The sequence below is a fragment of the Balaenoptera ricei genome, chromosome 10 (assembly GCF_028023285.1).
Source record: "Balaenoptera ricei isolate mBalRic1 chromosome 10, mBalRic1.hap2, whole genome shotgun sequence".
Lineage (NCBI taxonomy): Eukaryota > Metazoa > Chordata > Mammalia > Artiodactyla > Balaenopteridae > Balaenoptera > Balaenoptera ricei.
Window position 1 is genome coordinate 81,212,487 of NC_082648.1, and position 19,237 is coordinate 81,231,723.

At 34.8% G+C, this 19,237-nt stretch overlaps 1 protein-coding gene across 2 annotated transcripts in view; it reads right to left on the reverse strand.

Annotated features, from left to right (window-relative positions):
* Positions 1–1,265: 1,265 nt before the first annotated feature.
* NTN4 (netrin 4) overlaps positions 1,266–19,237 on the reverse strand; it is a 110,768-nt gene continuing 92,796 nt past the window's right edge. The window contains exons 6-10 of one of the 2 annotated variants that reach the window (XM_059936701.1): positions 18,678–18,891; positions 18,197–18,309; positions 10,970–11,038; positions 7,996–8,166; positions 1,266–2,702 (exon numbers count right to left, since the gene is read on the reverse strand). In XM_059936701.1, the coding sequence (XP_059792684.1) occupies positions 2,566–2,702; positions 7,996–8,166; positions 10,970–11,038; positions 18,197–18,309; positions 18,678–18,891 (704 nt within the window). In that variant the 3' untranslated portion in view covers positions 1,266–2,565. Of the gene's footprint in view, positions 2,703–7,995; positions 8,167–10,969; positions 11,039–18,196; positions 18,313–18,677; positions 18,892–19,237 lie in introns of both variants that reach the window. The other variant, XM_059936700.1, reaches the window with a different exon arrangement.

Consider the following 19,237-nt stretch of genomic DNA (forward strand, 5'->3'; position numbering starts at 1 on the left):
GGTTTCTTCTATTTTTCTTTTTCTTTCCTTTTTTTTTCACTTTGGAAGCCAATAATGCTCATAGGAAATTAAAACTGCAGTGAAAGGGCTGCAAATGATTTGAGAATCAAAACATTAAAAAATGATTATAACAGTGACCTGTGTTTTGGAATGTTGCCAAAAAAGGTGTTGAAAGAGCACCTAGTGAAGATTCTAATCAAAAAGACTGGAAAACCATATAGGGCCCCAGCAATTTGGTAAACTAGCTAAATTAAACTTTCAGTTATGATTTTGCTTGACCATACTTTAAAAACAGTTGATTAAATTTTAAGTGTTTAAAAAATAAATTACAAAAGCAGTACGTGACCGATGAAAGAAAGTCAAGCAATGCAGACATATGCAAAATAAAAGGTGAGAATTCTCTTTCCCCTGCAGGGGTAAATACTACTATAATCTATCTCTCAGAACTTTTGAGATGCTATATATATTATAAATGTGTTTTGGGGGTGGGAACTAATACTGTAAGTATTGTTCTGTCATTTTCTTTCACTGAATAATATATTGTGGGCATGTTTCTACTCTTTTAAAAAATAGATATTATTTATATTCTTTTTAATGTGTAATAGCTATTTTATATAAAGTGAAATGGAAAAAAAGGCAACCTGGCAATTTTGAAACTTAAGGAAATCCTATATCTGACATATTCAAAATATTTTTCTTGGTATGATGTACTTACCACCATGTTTTATAAGTTGCTTGTAAATGATGTCTATTAGATAGCATTCCATTTATCAGGATAAGATAGGAATAGGTAAGAAACTAAGAGATAGGATACAGGTTATAAAAGCAGACTTCATAAGAGTATGTATAGTATAATTCCAGTTCTATAAGAGGTATGTATATGCATAGAAAGTAGTCTAGCAGCATCTGCACTAAACTGCTAACAGCTATTATCACGATTGTTGGAATATAGGCATTTTTTTTTCTCATTATGGTTTTCTGTATTTTCAACAGTGAACTTTTATTACTTTTTAAATTAGTTAAAAAGTAAATGTAATATAAAAAAATGCAATGCAGCTGATGAAAAAGTTCACGTCCAACAGCTACAGAAAGTAAACCCATCTGAATTAGCTTCCACTCCATCCCCAAACCCCAGAACATAAGAGTAGAAATACCAGGTCCTTATTTGATTTTCTTAATTTAAGGAATTATATTTGAGTTCCCCTCATTAAGAGAAGGTAATCTTTAGCATCAGTGAAAGAGTTGATCAGGAAATGAGGCAAAAATCAGGAGATCATATTCCTTTATTACATATATGAAATATAAAAAATTAACAGAGCAATATATATATATTTTTTGCAAGTCCACAGGACCTCAGGAAAAATATGTTCTGTATGTGAAGTTAATCTTATGGCACTGTGGTTCACGTTTTATATATTCAAGTACAGAAGAAACGATATGTATAGTGGTTATGTATGAGTACAGAAGAGAAATAATAATGAAAAACTGTAATTTGGTGAACTATCACATACATTGAGTCAAAAAATGAGTGAATAGAATGACCATATACTGCTAATAAAGACAAGGAGGAAACTGTTTCCATATTCAGGTTTAAATACTAAACACAAAAATAAAACAAATTGTGTCTACAATAATTTGTGAAGTGTATACAAGTGCATTGCAAATAAATGGGCTTTTTAAAATTTAAAGTCCATTTCCTCTTTATCCAAGCATTTTCTACACTTATGACTCCTTTCTCTTATTTTAGAGTCTCTTCTTGTTCAGTTTTTTTAAAAGTTTCATCATGGCCGGTATCTGTGGAATCTAACCTCTATCCCAAAGCTGAGACTTCATGCAAACATATTCTCCTTTCAGGTTGCATCTTCACATAGTTACTCTCAAGTGTTCAAGTTTAAAGAGTACAACTTCCATTTTGTGGTCACTTTTTTTCCGCGTGTAGTGATAGTGCTTCTGTTTCAGCAGGTTTTCTTACATGCCCTTTTCTTTTTTTTTTTTCTGTCAACGGCAGTCTCCAAACTTTCACAACACAAGTGGTAGGTAGTAAAGTGCTTTATACAATGAAATACTATATACATGTGGAGAGGTTCCATTTAACACCCCACAGACCAAAGTTCACACACATCACGCAAGAGAAGGCTCTTTTAAAGAAACACCTTTTCTGATACTAGGGTTGGGGATTCCTTAAAATCTCATTAATTACTTCAAGTAGTACAAATGTAAGTAACATATCTGAAGATGGGAGGAGTCCTTGTTAGGTGCATTGCCCTTAATGGATTACTGCTAAATATCTTACTGCTATTAAAATATTCTTAATAGTTATGAATTTCAGAATCAGTCCCATAGAAAATAGGTATCGGTATTGGATTTTTTCATTCCACTTTATGAAACAAACTGTATTTAAACATGGGCCCAAAAGAGATGGGGTAGACAAGGGCCATGCATTGGAACATTTCTATATATTTTGGCACTAAAAAAAAATTCCAGTTTCATCTTTGAGGTCTCCTTTCCATTATGTTTGTGTTTTGTACATAGAGAATTGCCATTATGTGCTATACACCTTTTCTGTTACTTGCACTCTCTTTTCAAAATATCCATGACTTTTCTTCCAAGAGATGGTTTCCAGTGCTGGACAAAACTTTTCATATTCACGACTAGTTTGCCTGTTCTTACATCCTCATGTCCTGCTACAAGGTACTCCAAACCTGAAAGAGAACAAAATTAGGGACTATGTAGTATCATAGTTTATTGAAGGGAGAGATGTGACTTTAGCAGTTTTATATATACATGGTTCACGGTTTTATAAATTCATAGTTGAAATAGGGAGTCATAGGCAATAATAGCTGACACTTAGTAAATATTTATTATGCGCTAAGTGCTTTAAATGTATTATCTCATTTAATCTTGAAAATAACCCTATGAAGTAGGTATTATCTTTCTTCTTTCCTTGTTTTACAAATGAGGAAACGAGGCTTGGCAAGATTGAGAAACAGTGTTTCCCAGTAAGCAGTGCACCCTGACTCAAGCTCAGGCCTGTCTGATTGTTGAATTTTTACTCTTTCCCTCTATGGTGAAGAAGTGAGGATTCTGTGGGTACTTAACATGCTGCTACAGTTCAATATTTCTTGGAGACTAACTATGTATGGTAGTGTATATTAAGGAGGATTTTATAAAAGTGAAACAATCATTTGGGAAAACGTATTGGAAGAGAGCTATGGATTATACAAAATAACACATGTCTCCTATATAAAGTCGATGTGTTTTTGGAATATAGAATGTTTGTTTGTCATACTTAAAAAAAAGATGAGACTTGACTAGTGCTGACTTTATAATTCAAAATTCTTTTCAGGCTTCAAGTAAAAATTTTGGCTAACAAACATAAAAATCCAAAAGGACAATCTCATTATCTATACATTAATAAAAAGAAGTGTGATAATCTCCCTCAGTACATGTCTGTAGTAATATCAATATTAGTATTTTGAAACAATTTTCTTTAATATTATAGGGTAGAGCAAATAAGTAATTACATTTATAAAATAAAACTTTCCTATATAAGATAAAGAGACATATACTTTAAAACTCAAGTTAAGGGAAAACATGAGATGTTAAAATTCAATTGAAAATATCAATTTAAACTCATGGTTTAATATATACAGTCTTGTTCATGCACTAAAATGGCTTTAAAAATGTCATTCCAGTGGTAATGAACACCTGTAACAAACATAATGTCTCTAATAACAGGTCTCACTAAAGACAAAACAAAACTAAACAAGGCTTCTTGAAGAAATGCTTTTTTTAGGTCCAGGGCAGGAAGATACAAGGTAAGCATGGGATTTCTTATTGTGCTAAAAAAAGCAAGGAAGCTTTCAAAGGTTAATGGGAATCATTTTAAAAGGATACAGGAACCAGCAAGAGAGGGTTATAACTCGCCAAAGTTGTGATAATTTGAGCACCAAGAATGTAATAATTGTGTGTGTTAACATACTGAATCAACAAAAATCCATAATTCCAAAGTGATACTCAAAAAAGAGAAATCCAGAGAAAAATTAACTTGTCATCTTGAGACAGTTGTTAAAACCATTCCTTACTTTGGAAATTGGAAATTAAAGGAAAGAATTTAGCATTTATCCTGCTTTTATAATAGGAACTATATTTCATGGTAACCTAATAGCCCAGCTTGGGAGAGAAAGTCCTCTTACAGAATAATGTTAATTGATAAATGAAGGGAATTAGGTGAAATTAGAAAAACATCATTTCTCAAATTCTAATGAAATTATTCATTGAGGAAGGGATTGCCAATTGGTGATAAAATCATTAAATTGAATAGTTAATGGGGAACTGGATGTTTGCTTAGTGACTAAGTAACTCATACTCATTGTTTTCTAGTCTCAAAAGGGAACCCAATGGAGAGATCAGACTGTAATCACTCCAACCCGAGTCAAGTTTAGCAACCCTGACGGTGGGTCATCCAGGTACTATATATCTTGTGATGTGATTTAACATGAAGCACACAACAATATCTATGATGAATTCTATACAAAATGTTTATCTTGAGTCTATCAAGCTTTTCTTTATGATTACAAGAAATATAGGAAGTAGAGAGACAAGCTAAATGACACCACAAAGAACCAACCAGACAAATATAGAAGGCAGGATAATCTACAGGACACCTGGCCTGGTTTCTTCAACAATAATAATTTCTTCAATACTAAAAAGAAACTCTGCATGAATAAAAGATACTTGAGGGACTTAAAAACTAGATACAATGTGTGATTCTGGATTGAATACTGGCAAGGACAAACCACGTCTAAAGAACATTTTGGGATCAATTGGGAAATTGGAATATGATCTGAGTATTAGAGTACATGAAAATTAAAACTGAAGGTAAAGATAATAACTGAATAAAGTAGGTTGCAGAATGAAGCATATACTTATGATTTCATTTTTGTTAAAATATATACATATATATATATATGTAAGATGGATTATAAGGTATTTAAATTCTTTAAAGGGTAACCTTAGCTTCTTCATGAAAAAGAATCCCAATATTTAATTAACAGACTAGTTAAAACATAATCGTCTTGATATTGTTTGTATCATCTCTAAAATAATAAAATCCTCATTTAAAAATACGATAAACAATTTTTAGGAAACTTTCAGTGTTAAGTCTAGTATTTTATTTTATTTTTTAAATTATTATTATTTTTTATAAGGAAGTTTTTAAAATTATTATTTATTTATTTATTTTTGGCTGTGTTGGGTCTTCGTTTCTGTGCGAGGGCTTTCTCTAGTTGGGGCAAGCGGGGGCCACTCTTCATCGTGGTGCGTGGGCCTCTCACTATCGCGGCCTCTCTTGTTGCGGAGCACAGGCTCCAGACGCGGAGGCTCAGTAGTTGTGGCTCACGGGCCTAGTTGCTCCGCTGCATGTGGGATCTTCCCAGACCAGGGCTGGAACCAGTGTCCCCTGCATTGGCAGGCAGATTCCCAACCACTGCACCACCAGGGAAGCCCTAAGTCTAGTATTTTAAATGAATTTACTTTGAAACTATAAATAGAACAAATATTATAGGAGTTTGACATTACTTTGAAGTATAAATATAAATTAAACTAATAAAAATGATGCTGAATAAATCCATAAATTATGGAACAGCATCATGCCAAAAGTTAGCATGGAAAACAATGTTACCTGTTGTATTACTTATTAGCATTTACATTTTATTTTCCTATCTCTATGCTTTTGACATCTACCTTGCTATAAGTTTTTATTTATTTATTTATTTTTATTTTTTGGCTGCGTTGGGTCATTGTTGCTGTGCGCAGGCTTTCTCTAGTTGCGGTGAGCGGGGGCTACTCTTCGTTGCGGTGCGCGGGCTTCTCATTGTGGTGGCTTCTCTTTGTTGCGGAGCACAGGCTCTAGGCACACGGGCTGCAGTAGTTGTGCCACGCAGGCTCAGTAGTTGTGGCTCACGGGCTCTAGAGCACAGGCTCAGTAGTTGTGGCACATGGGCTTAGTTGCTCTGCGGTATGTGGGATCTTCCTGGCCTAGGGCTCAAACCTGTGTCCCCTGCATTGGTAGGCGGATTCTTAACCACTGCGCCACCAGGGAAGTCCCAACCTTGCTGTAAGTTTGAGGGCGCAAAGTTTACTTTGTAACCATAGAGAAAGAAAATATAATACTTTACTGCTAGTCTTGGTAATCTAAAATATATGATTGATGAATGAGTAAGTGTATGTATGTATGAATGGAGGAATGAATGAATTTGCAGGGATGCCAATTAGATTACTCCTTTTCAAAAGTAGCAAAGGAAATGTTGGCATTTAAAGTTTCAGAGTTTTCTTATCAGCTTTCTTTGGCCTTAGCTATTGAACTTGTAAAATGGAAAAACAAAGTGAAATGAAAGAGTGTCTGGTTTTGCTTTGGCAGGTTCTAGTCTTTTCATCAAAGTGAATAAACATGTTTTCAAGAATTCTTTGAATAATTGTGCTTATGTTTTCAATTGTGATGAACTCAGTTGATTCTTTTACTCTATTTGGCAGAAATCTGATTAGGAAGTATAGTTCACTTCCTGGAGGGTGGCTCAGATTGTCAAAGCTTTTGTTTATAATGTCTTACTAAAAAACTGAGTGTATTTCTTTCTTTCTTTCTTTCTTTTTTTTTTTTTTTTTGCCAAGATAGTAGAAAGTGCTTATAGAAAGAGCCCCGGGAAACAGAACTTAAATTGATGACTCCTAGTCTCCGGTATTCAAAATCCAAGATTCTGATTAATTCATTTGTTCTTTGTAAACATATTTATTTTAAAATGTCTTTAAAATTTTCCTTATTAAAATTTAGATTAATTTAAATAAAATATGAAGAGGTATAAAAGGGTGTGAGAGATTAGCCAATAGTCAAAAGTCAAGAGTTTTATATCACTGTGTAGATCGTTTAGGTTGCGGGGAGTATTTTATTGATAGTTTTTCTCTCTCTTTCTCTTTCTCTCACTCAGTTATCTATTTCTCTCAAATTTATTAACCAAAGACCATAAATGACTTCTTAACATAACTGTGGTTTCCTGGACTTAAATTTGAAAAGAATTAGATCCAGAACACAAATTACACACCTGTTTCAGCAGTGCCATTAAGACACAGCTGGCAACTTCGTAAACAGGGAAATACAGAAGATTAAAAAATATATTATTTGTTTTACTAGAACTTACTCTGTGGGTACTTTGTTACTATTGTTTGGGTACTAATGGTAGGCCCTGGAGATAGTATGGTCAAAAATCTAAATCCCATTCTCAAATTTAATGAGGGAGACAGAAATAAGCAGCTTATGACACAGTATGAGGAGTGTACTTGTAGAGTGAACAGGTATGAATCCCGTGCTTACTTGCTTGCCTCTATGTCTGCCACAATGTTTTAAAGTGCAAATTTCCCTCCACTGCAAGTTTCTCTAAGATTCTGTAGTTTTGTTGTTGTTTGTTTATTTTTGCTGTTTCTAATTTGAAACCAAAATGATCATTTAATGAAAAAGAAGATGATGAGAACTTGAGAGTTGTTTTCTATCCAGGAGAAACAGATGCTTCTCATGCAACAGTAAAAATGAATTAGATATTATTTGCACAGATGGAATTTTGCATTTGAACTCCCTTTTGGGAGCAAGCTCTAACCAGGGCATCATAATAGGACCTAGCTTTCCAATACAGTATTATTGGCAGATAAATTCATGAAAGTGCTTTCCTTGCTACTGATACCTGGAACCAATCTGAGACTTCTCTTTCAGGACAGAAAATATTATATTGCTGGATTTTAGAATATTTTACTTTTATAGAGCATGTGAAAGAGAAAAAATTTTTGATGTCAGTTCAAAGAATTCCATTTGGATTTTCCCTAGATCAGATGGTGAAAAGGAGAGATACTCTTGCTGAGTTTATTTAGGTTGTGGTTCAGAGAATGTAGGACAAGCAGCAAATCAGCAGAAACACGGTAGGTAACAAGCTAGAAGAGACTAATGCTCACCAGGATTGAGGATTGGACAAGTGCAGCCTCTGTTAGTCCATGATTCTGGATATAATGTTCGTTTTCCTCGTAAAATTTTCAATTTGGTGGATTTTAAGACTTTTTTAATCTTCACATTGACCTCAGCATGAGATCCTTTATCATGAGCTGATAAAATCTTTATTTTTAGCACTGTAACAACACAATTCCAAAAGTCAAAATGCATAGAATTTCATACTATCCTTTGAACTTTGAACAACTTAAATATGCATTTCAGAGTATAATGGAAAAGTGAACCAATGATGATAATGTGGAAATTTGCTTTAAAAATCATTAGGGATTAAGAGGTACAAACTACTATGTATAAAATAGATAAGCTACAAGAATATATTGTATTGTACAACACAGGGAATATAGCCAATATTTTATAATAACTGTAAATGGAATATAACCTTTAAAAATTGTAAATCGTTAGTTGTACACCTGAAACATATAATATTGTACATTAACTGTATACACCTCAATAAAAAGAAAGAAAATCATTAGGCTCATTGATTTTGCACTGACTTCATCTCATTTATCTATATTAACTATCCTCTTCTTTCTTACATTTTTCAACTGCTACTTCTGTCCATATCACTACGCTAAGAGAATATCAGCCATTTGCCTACTGCAAATAAATTTTAAACACATTCAGCTATCAAATCTAAATACAAAAAAGATGCACAGGAAGTAGAATTGTTATCCTGGTTTTTATTTAGATTCTGACTATATTATACTCTTATAGCTAGCTTTGTGTAATGTTATGACAAAAAGCAAAATGTTACTGCCAGGACATATTTTGTGTATTCTAAAGAGATTAAATAATATTATTGATTACTTAATTTTCTTCCCTGGTGTAAAATGCAAGCTGACTGGGATTAGGAAGCTGTCCTACGTGATGGCAGAGCTCCAGTTTTCGATATGACTCCTGATTCTATTATGTTCTTCCATCTATGAAATGGATGTGGATAGGGATCAAGTAATGGGATAAATTGGGGTGGGGAAAAACATAGACCTAAGGAACACTGAATGCAATGTTCTGTATTATTAGGAGAGTTCTTACTGGCTCATCTATATCTTGGAAGATGATGGAAGATTGTGTGTAATAAAAGAACCCTATCTTGGCTGGTACCATATCCTGAGAATATGGCTGTCAGACGGCCATGTTTTCTTTATAGATTCACCAAATTCACCAAATTATAGATTCACCAAATTTTAGACGTCTAAGGGCTCTTAAGAGCTCATCTAGTCTTGTTTTATGTATGAGAAAGCAAGTTTTAAGTAATTAAGTAAACTGCTCAAACGTGTATGACTGATTGATTAGAGGTAGACTTTGGACTAGAACCCTGGTAAGATAAATGCATGAAGGGTACATATTGTAGTAGCCCCTCGCACTTGGCCAATGCTCAATAAAAGTTCACTATTATTTTTCTACTAGACTGTAAGCTCAAAGAGAGCAGTAACCTTATCGACTCACTATTATAACTCAATAAATATTTGCTAAAAGAATAAACAAAATGAATCGAGTATTTTTTCTATTAAGTCAGAGAATGGGGAGGGGGAGACCATTTTTCCCCAAGTCTATAGTTATATTGCACTTAATAAGACCAAGATACTTTATGACATCATTAAAAGCATTCAAGTTCTCTTAAGCAGAAAATAATACAGTTGTATTAAAAGATACCAATGTGGTTATTTGTAAATTCAGTCATAGAGCTACTGAATCTATGTGATAATGAAAACCAGTTGATATTTCTATTGAACTGAATGACTTTGGACTAAATTGTCATGTTTTTTTGCTTTTAATAGTAAATACCTTTCCCTCTAAACTGACTTTTCTTTACTGGGCACTATGCATTTCAAAAGTTTGCTTCTATTATTTAACTAAGTTGGCAGGTGAAAGGAGGGAAATATGCACATAATTTTAGATAAGATCTTTGAGGTTTTTAACATTTATGTTTTTATCTTTTATGAGATTAAATACAATGTTATCAAGAACCTAAACGTTTTGTTTCAGAAATCATGACTTAAAATTTTCTCTTCATTGTAATGCATAAGTAATAAACAATGCTGTATACATTATGGAATAATAAAAAGATTCAGACACTAGTCAATGATATGTTGGCAAGATAAGGCATCTTTAATATACTTAATAATAAACATAAAGCCATTTAGAATTTGAAGATAGTAACAGTTTTTACTTAGGGCAATGGCATTTTCCTTTGTCCATACACTGTATTTTCCTGACATTTGAAAGGTAGAGGAGTCTAGAGTATACTGAGAGGGCAGGGAAGAGACTCAGGCAGAGAGCTCGTCTCAAGGCCTCCCCACTATATTTCCCCTTCCTCCTCCCTAACACTGACTGAGCATCTAGTATGTGCAAGGTAATGTGCTGTGTGCTTTTCAAAAATCTCATTTCATGGGGAAGGTGGCGTCATCCCTATTTTACAGATGAGGAAGTCTGGAGACGTTAAGTTACCCACCCAACAAACCACAAATAAAACCCATGTAGGTCTGAGCCCAAAGCCTGAGCTTTTAATCACTGTGAAATATACTGCTTTAAACTGATTTCTGCCTAGTAGTACTACAGGATAAACTGGCTGAGAAATCATTTAAGTGGCTAGAGGCTTCCCTTTTAGATTACTAATACAAGAAGCATTTATAAGAAAGGACTACGTGTCAAGATTTTTTTCTTTTTCTTCTTTGCCTCTTTTCCACATAGCAGGATAACCCTGCTTTTGCTCTAAAAGCCTCCTGCTCTCACCATTACATTCAACACCATCTCTATTAGGAAAATCTAGGTCAAGGCCAGACTACTATGTTTACTATTATTATATAAGACTAGTGCTTTGATTTACTGTGAATGTCATAAACCAGGCCACCCATTTCCTTAAGAACTCTTCGTACTTAGTTTGAATAGATCCTTAGAAGCATTCAAGCACTTCAAACTCACCGTATGAATATTTCATTCCACAGAATGCCTTGGAGTTTCTTAACACCTGTTCCTTACACTCACATTTACCTACAGAAAGTAAATGAAAATGGTGTTAGTTATTTAGAAAAAAAGTAAAAAAAAACAAAACAAAAAACAATCGCAAGTAAATCCAAGTGGCATAACTCTTTAAGGCTTGAATGATTCATACGATATAATCCATAAGAAACCATGAAAAGTCACTCAAAAGAAATAGAGTCATTTTTTGAATTAGTTATCATCCAATAAAGTATTGACCTAAGAGAAATATAGAAATGTAGAAACAATGATATATTTTAATGCTTGTAATTGATGTTATGCTAAATATAGTCTGGATTAATATTCCATGCTAATGGAATGGAACAACTGAATGGTTAACCTATAGGAAAGACAACTGTTTTCTTACAATTAATGTTCACCACAATAAAAATCAAATCAAATCAAATCATTGAGAAATCCTTTGAAGGTAATGCTATCCAATTTTTAAAATATTTATTAAGCACCTATCATGTGCAGGACATGATGCTACATACTTCAGAGTATATAAAGATGAGCAAGATACAATTCTTGCCTTAAGGCTTATAATTCAGTAAGGTGAATAAAGTAAGTGTGTAAACAGTAATAAGTGTTCTAGGTCAGGTACAATATGCTTGGATGGGAAGGCCACATGTTTGGGAAGATGGAAAAAGGCTTCTTGGCTGAAGAACGATTTGAAGTGGACTTTGAAGAATAACTAGGTTATTTTCTCCCAACAGTTAAAATTGTGTATTACAATTATGATGTATGAAAGATTTGCCAGAAGAAATCTTTGGAAGACTTTCAAAATGCCTTTGTACATAGTCTATAATAGCATTCTTATACTTATTTATGTACCTGTTCCCTCTCTAGACTGTGATCCTTGAGGACAATGGTTATGTCTTATTATCCATCTTTATATTCTTAAAGCCCAGAATGGATAGGATTTTCATTCTTTTTTTTTTTTTGGCCATGCCACTCAGCTTGTGGGATTTTAGTTCCCCGGCCAGGGATCAAACGCGGGCCCTCGGCAGTGAGAGCAGAGTCCTAACCACTGGACCACCAGGAAATTCCCCAGGATTTTCATTCTTACTGATTTAACAATTAGGTATAATTCTACCTCTTCCCTAACCCCTCCCCTCCTACCCTCACACATTGCATTTTATAGGCACTGAGTGGCATAACAGCAGGTAACATTTGCTGGGGAGCACTTACTACATGCCAGACACTGTTTTAAGTCTTTTACATTTATTTACTCATCTAAGATTCTAACAAATAGAAATTTGACAGGAATACAGAGATAAAAGGATGAGCAAAGAAATGTAAGAGAGAAAGGGGAGAGAGTGTTCATGGAAGAACCAGTTGTTCTGTTTATCCTGGGTACAGATTGAGTTGAGAATAATAGAAGGTATCATGGAGGACCTTGATTGATATGCAGTTAGGGCCTGAATTTAATTTGTTAGATAAAGGGGAATTTTCAAAGCTATCAGCTTAAAGATGTTACATGAATTTAAAAATATATATATGAAAATTAATCTGGCATTACCGTATCAAAACTATTGGAATGGAGAAAAAATGAAGACAGGGACCAGTTAGAAACTAGTGAAATTGGTAACACACAACAGTAACTAAATTGAGTACCAACTATAAGCCATAAAGTTTATAAGGAATTTTATCCATATGATCTTATTTAATATTTACAATAAGGTTATGAGAGAGGTACTATTAACAAATGAAAAAAGAAAGGCTCAGAGAGGTTAATTAGCTTGTTCAAGGCAGCGTATAGCTAACAAGTAGAAAAGCCAGATTTTAAGCCTGGGTTGGGGAGACTCTGAAGCCCCCGATCTTTCCATTGTACTGTCTTTCTAAGGCAGATGGGATGTGGGTCTGAGAGGTGGCCATGGGTGTAGATAGGAAGAAATATCAAGGGATGCTGCAGAGTTAGGGTCTACAGGTCCACAAATCCTGTCACTGGATTGGATGAGGACAAGCATCCAATTTTATGAGGAAACATAAAAATGTACTTGAAATTTTCAGCCAAGGTGACAGAGAGGATTGTAGTTTCACTAACAGAAATAGGGAAGTTAGGAGAAGGAGAGCATTTTAGGAGTGTATTAAGTTGTTTTTTTTTTTTGTAGTAATCAATAGTCTAATTTAATTATTGAAAGTTTATTGAGTAGCTCATAGAAAGGAGAAAAAGCCGAAGAAACAGAACTCTGAAAGGACAAGAAACAAGAGAGCTCCAGAGATCTATTGGGCAGTCTCTTTATGACTTTGCCATTGGAATCATGAACTCTAATCATTTTCAGAATTTGTCACTTTCAGCTCAAGATTTAAATTCTAGGGACAGAACATCTGATTGGCCTCTCTAAAACTGTATTAAATGGCGGAAGAGTGGTTCCCCAAAGAAAAACTGGGTTGAGCTACCACAGAAATAGCAAGAAAGAAGGGGAAATGGATCTGGTCAGGCAAAAAACAACAGAGGTCTAGTACGAGGAGAATATAATGAATTAGAGATGCTGACAGACATACAAGTGGAAATGAGAGTGTGATTCTGGTGAGATTGGGTAGGTAGATATGGAAAATGGAAAATATTGACATACTGGCTCTAGCTAAAGTTTCTTGAGAAACCAGAACGAGATCTGCACGTAGAAAATCACAGTGGAATTAAATAGTGGGAAAGATAAAGATGCTTAAAATGAGCTGTTGTGATTTGTTAAATAATATTGCTTATCATCTAAACAAAGCAGAGGATTGCTCATTCAGAAATTGTAGCAACCTGAGTGGACAGCCCACGGCCTTTGATGATTCCACCAAAGCAAGAGAGTATGGTAACTACCATGCATATCTTACTCCTCAACATAATGCTCTTCTCTTTAGTCCTTGAGCCTATAAGAACATGAGTAGGGAGGGACAATATTGGGGTGGGGGAGTGGGAGGTACAAACTATTGGGTATAAAATAGGCTCAAGGATGTACTGTACAACATGGGGAATATAGGGAATATTTATAGTGAATATACTAATAACTGTAAATGGAAAGTAACCTTTAAAAATTGTATAAGAAAAGAAAAAAGAAAAAAGAAAAAAAAATTTAATAAAAAGAACATGAATAAGTCTGTTACTTGAAGACCTTTCCTTGGCTGCTTTCCAGTACTCCCTTTTCATATGTTAAGAAATCAGACATTAAAATTTGCTTTTGAATAAATCTTTTTTTGATTAGGCTTCAGCCCAGATGTGTTTTCTTAAAAGAAATTTGGAAGAAGAGGAAAACCTATTTAGTTATACTGGGTTGTTAGAACGTTTCAAAAAAAAAGTATTGTTTACAGTTCTCTGGTACTAGTTAAAGCCAGTTTTGTTGGACAGGAAGTGAAATTTTACATCTGATGCTCTACCCCACAAGAAGTGGTAGAAATGAAGAGTATCTTGGTATAGTGCATTATATTCCTAGTTATGGAAACTTATGGCAGGTAAATAGGTAGGTAGGCAAATAGATTTGAAAATGAACCACAGTGCTTAGAAAACTGATTATCACGTTTCTGTTGAAAAAGGTGCCCAGGGGCACTATTTTATACCCATTGGGAATATTGCTGTAGCAGGAGACTGAACAGTCTCTTCCTCAATCCGGAGCTCATCTGGATGAATTTCAGAGACTCTCTGGGGACATCAGAGACCTAACAGCTGTTGTGGACGTGAGAGTCTGGAGTTAGTCTGATGCCAGCACCGTTATGTGCTTCATTAGTGTGCTGCCAGCTCCCTCCCTAGTAACATGATAATTGGCTTAACGTCTTATGGCACTAGAACCTTGATTTTTACAGATTTGGCTTGGCAGACAAAGTTGGAGAATTCTGAAAACCACTGTGTTAGAAAAAGAGAAGAAATCTTTCAAAAGTGGTTATTAAAGTTAACATCATAGAATTCAGACTACGTAGCATTAAGGCACAAAATTAATGGGAAAGATTTTTCCTTTTCAAATGCTAAAAAAGATAAATATGACAACTTCATATTACCTTATCTTTCCCACCTTCTTTCCTGTTGTGAATTAAAATGAAACCAATTAGGAAAATGATCATAAGATTATGTTAAGTGAAAAAAAACCCATGATATGGAATTGCAGATACCAAGTGTTTCTATAATTTGAGTTCTTGATTCTTGAAAGGCCCATAAATTCTCTATGAGAATGTATTAAAACTGTGGTTTCTTACTCTGCTTCAGCCACACTGGCCTCCTTGCTGTTTCCTAAATAAGCCAGGCCTAGTCTCACCTCAGGGTTTCTGTACTTGCTGTATCTTCTGCCTAAACTCTCTTTCCTCTGTTATCTGTATAGCTCACTCTCTTACCTTCTTCAGGTTTTTTTCTCAAAAGTCCTTTCATAGGACTTTTCTGATCACCCCATTTAAAAGTATGTCCCTCTCAAGTATTTCTTATCCCACATCCCTGCTTTATTTCTCTATTATATTAAACATCATTAAATATTTTACTTGTTTATTAGCTGTCTTCCTCTGCATGAATGTGAACTCCTTGGACACTGAGATTTTTGTCTGTTCAATTACTAGATTTACAGCACTAGCACATAGTATGAGTATTCAACAAATATTTGTTAAATGAATGAGTCTATAAAGAACTCCTACAAATTAGTAAGAAAACTACAAATAGGAAATTCACAGGAAAAGAAACCTAAAAGTCCAAGAAACCATGAAAAATTACTAATCAGGGGCTTCCCTGGTGGCGCAGTGGTTGAGAATCTGCCTGCCAATGCAGGGGACATGGGTTCGAGCCCTGGTCTGGGAAGATCCCACATGCTGCAGAGCAACTAGGCCCGTGAGCCACAATTACTGAGCCTGTGCGTCTGGAGCCTGTGCTCCGCAACAGGAGAGGCCGCGATAATGAGAGGCCCGTGCACCGCGATGAAGAGTGGCCCCCACTTGCCACAACTAGAGAAAGCCCTCGCACAGAAACGAAGACCCAACACAGCCATAAATCAAAAATAAATAAATAAAAATTAAAAAAAAAAAATTACTAATCAGGAAAATGCAATTAAAATGGCAATATCCCATTTCACACCCATCAGATTGGCAAAAATTTAGAGGTTTGATAACATCAGTTTTAGAAGTCCAAAAAATATTGAATGAGTTAAACTGTGCCTGAGTTAACGAGTTAGCATACTGCTTGGCCCCTTGTATGTGCTATATAGACATTTGTTAAATAAGTACAAAGTACTTATTTGTGAGGATGTGGAACAACAGGGTGTCATACTTTGCTGGTGGAATGCAAATTTATGCAACCACTTGAGAGAGCTATTTGGCAATAAATGGTAAATTTGACAATAAGCACACTGTGACCCAACAGTATCTAGATTGTACCCTAGAACAAGGGTCAGCAAACATTTTCTATAATGGAACAGATAATAAATATTTTAGGCTTTGTGGCCATGGGGAAAAATTAAAGATTTTATGTAGGTACTTATATAACCATTTAAAGTAACCATTTAAACCTTAGAGCAGGCAGCTTAGCCTGTAGAAAAGTAGATGGCAGGCCACATTTGGCCTGAGGGCTGTAGTTTGCCAGCCCCTGATCTAGTGAAACTGCTTCTCAAGTACACAATATAACACATATAAGAGAACATTCATGGTAGCATTATATATAATAGTGGAAAATTGGAAATTGGAAATAACCTAAATGGCAAACAACGGGAGAATACAGAGTGTTGTATTCATATAATAGAATGAATAAGTCTAAAAAAAGTACACATTTAACTAAAAAAAAAAAATTTTAAGGGTAGGTAAGTTATCATGTACATGAGATTTTTAAAACATTACATAAATATATTAATTATATACTATTTAATATACATATAGTAAAATAGTAAAAATGTGAAAGTGGATGATGAACACCAAAATTCAGGTTAGTGGTTATTCTGTGGAGTAAGGAAGGCTAGTCTATTTGTAGATTGGTATATCAGGGGCTTCAAATGCATCTGTATAATTTAAATGAAAATATGAGGCAATTATGGCAAAATTAAGATTTGATAACACTAGAAGGTGTTCATATGGGTGTTCATATCACATTTTTGGTGTTTGTCATGTTTAATAATAACAAATATTTTAATATGTTATTTTAAGTTTTATTTGGATGATTTGGTGAGCACTTTACAACCAAATGCTGACAACAAGATTTCTTGTCCACATTTGTATTTGTGATATGATTTAAGTTGATGCTAAACAGAACCACTTGAGTTTCTATGAGAAAAGAATAGAGATAGGATGAACACAGAAATTATGTGTTCCCGCCAGTATCACAGCATGCTCCTCAAATGACAGAACAGGTAAACATCATAGGAAAATTAAATCAGAATAAAGAGTAGTATAGACTTGATAAACTCAAGGAATCATATTTATGTAGTAAACAGTGTTTTGGCTTCAGTAAAAATCATTTTTCATATTCAATTAATGTTAATTTGAATTTTATTCATTTTATTTGGCTTATATTTAGTTTGTAAAATTATTTTTGTTTTATAGTTGGATAAAACTTTAAACATAAGGAGTTCACAGCTAGCTTTTGCTTTGTACATACTGAGTTACACTAGGTCTGTAAGAATGTTTTTCCTTTAAATGAATCTGTACATTTCCATTGAGTTAGCTCTCAACTGTGTAAAACAGTATGTTTTAGAGAGAGGAAGGGACTTCCCTGGCCGTCCAGTGGTTAAGATTTCGGCTTCCAATGCAGGGGGCGCAGGTTTGATCCCTCGTCAGGGAGCTAAGATCCCACATGCATTGCGGCCAAAAAACCAAAACATAAAACCGAAGCAATGTTGTAACAAATTCAATAAAGACTTTAAAAATGGTCCACAGCAAAAAAAAAAAAAAAAAAAAAAAATCTTAGAGAGAGGGAAACACACCCATTAACAGTGGGATAGTGAGATTTGGGGTTTTTTTTTACTGTGATATTCTGCATTTTCCAAATTTTCTGTACTAATTACATGTTTTTCTAACAATCAGAAAATAAACAAAAGCTTGTTAAATACCATTTAGCTATGTTTAAGAGTTTTATACTTATGAGGGTCACTACTTTGTTAACCTTAGAACTAGAGTTCCCCTTATTAGATCCAAAATCTGTTCTCTGGTTCGTCATGAATCACTGTTACTCAAGACCAGACCCGGAAATATGACTAGACCCAGTAATATCTATTGTCTCACCTGAATGTCGAAGTGCAGAAAATCCTTGCTCATCTTCCCACTCCCAGGTTGGTTCACTCTTATTGTGCATGGAATGGAAGTTAGGAATTTCATGATGCCAGTCTATGTCTGTGCTGCTAATAAAATAAAAAATGATGAAGAACTTATTAAGGAATTTCTTAGAACTTGAATGAAATGAATATATTTCTAGAGATTTAAACCTTATTAGCTACCTTCCCATCCTTTCACTTTTCAGAAATAAATAGTGTTGTAAAGGGCTTATTGTTAAAAAGAATAATTTATTTTGCAAAATGAACAAGGCCATCTCTAGAATCTTGCAAGAACAAATTACTTGACTCTGCAATTTGACAAAAAATTTTTAAAGAGATGTGCAAATACATCTTTGCTCCACTAGCAGCATGCAACGTTTTCCAAATCACTACCAGATCTTCAAAAGAATCTGAAAGACACAGAGGTGAGAGAAAGAGCCATGCACATTCACCTGCTGGTGCAGTCTCCTGTGAGAGGGTCGCAGCTCCCGGCACAGTCACAAGGCCTGCAGCCATAGTCTCCGAAGCCCCAGTATCCCACCATACACCTGTCGCAATGTGGCCCTGCCACCCCAGGCTTGCAAGGGCAGTCACCGTTGCTGGGGTCACAGAAGGTCACTGAGCTGAAAGGAAGGACAGCTGATCCAACTGGATGACAGGAACACACTACAACAGAGAGGACACACGAGGACCAATGAGTGACCAGATTATCTGTGGAGATTAGGCCCAGCCATCCCAAACTGGCTTCCCTTCACCACACAGCGTATCTCTGAGGCTCCTCCTGTACCCACTTGGTGTATGCTCAATGAATGAAAGCTAATTAATGACAGATAAGAAGATGTCATCAGAAAAGCACATCTGCTGCTAAACCACCTAATTTATCCTAAAATTAAAGGTATTAAATATGAATGGCTTTTGTTTGGGGTGATGAGAATGAATCAACAAAGAAGGAGCAGTTAGTGAGAAAGGAAAAAAATCATGAGCTCATGGTGTCCTGGAAGCCAAAGTTTCA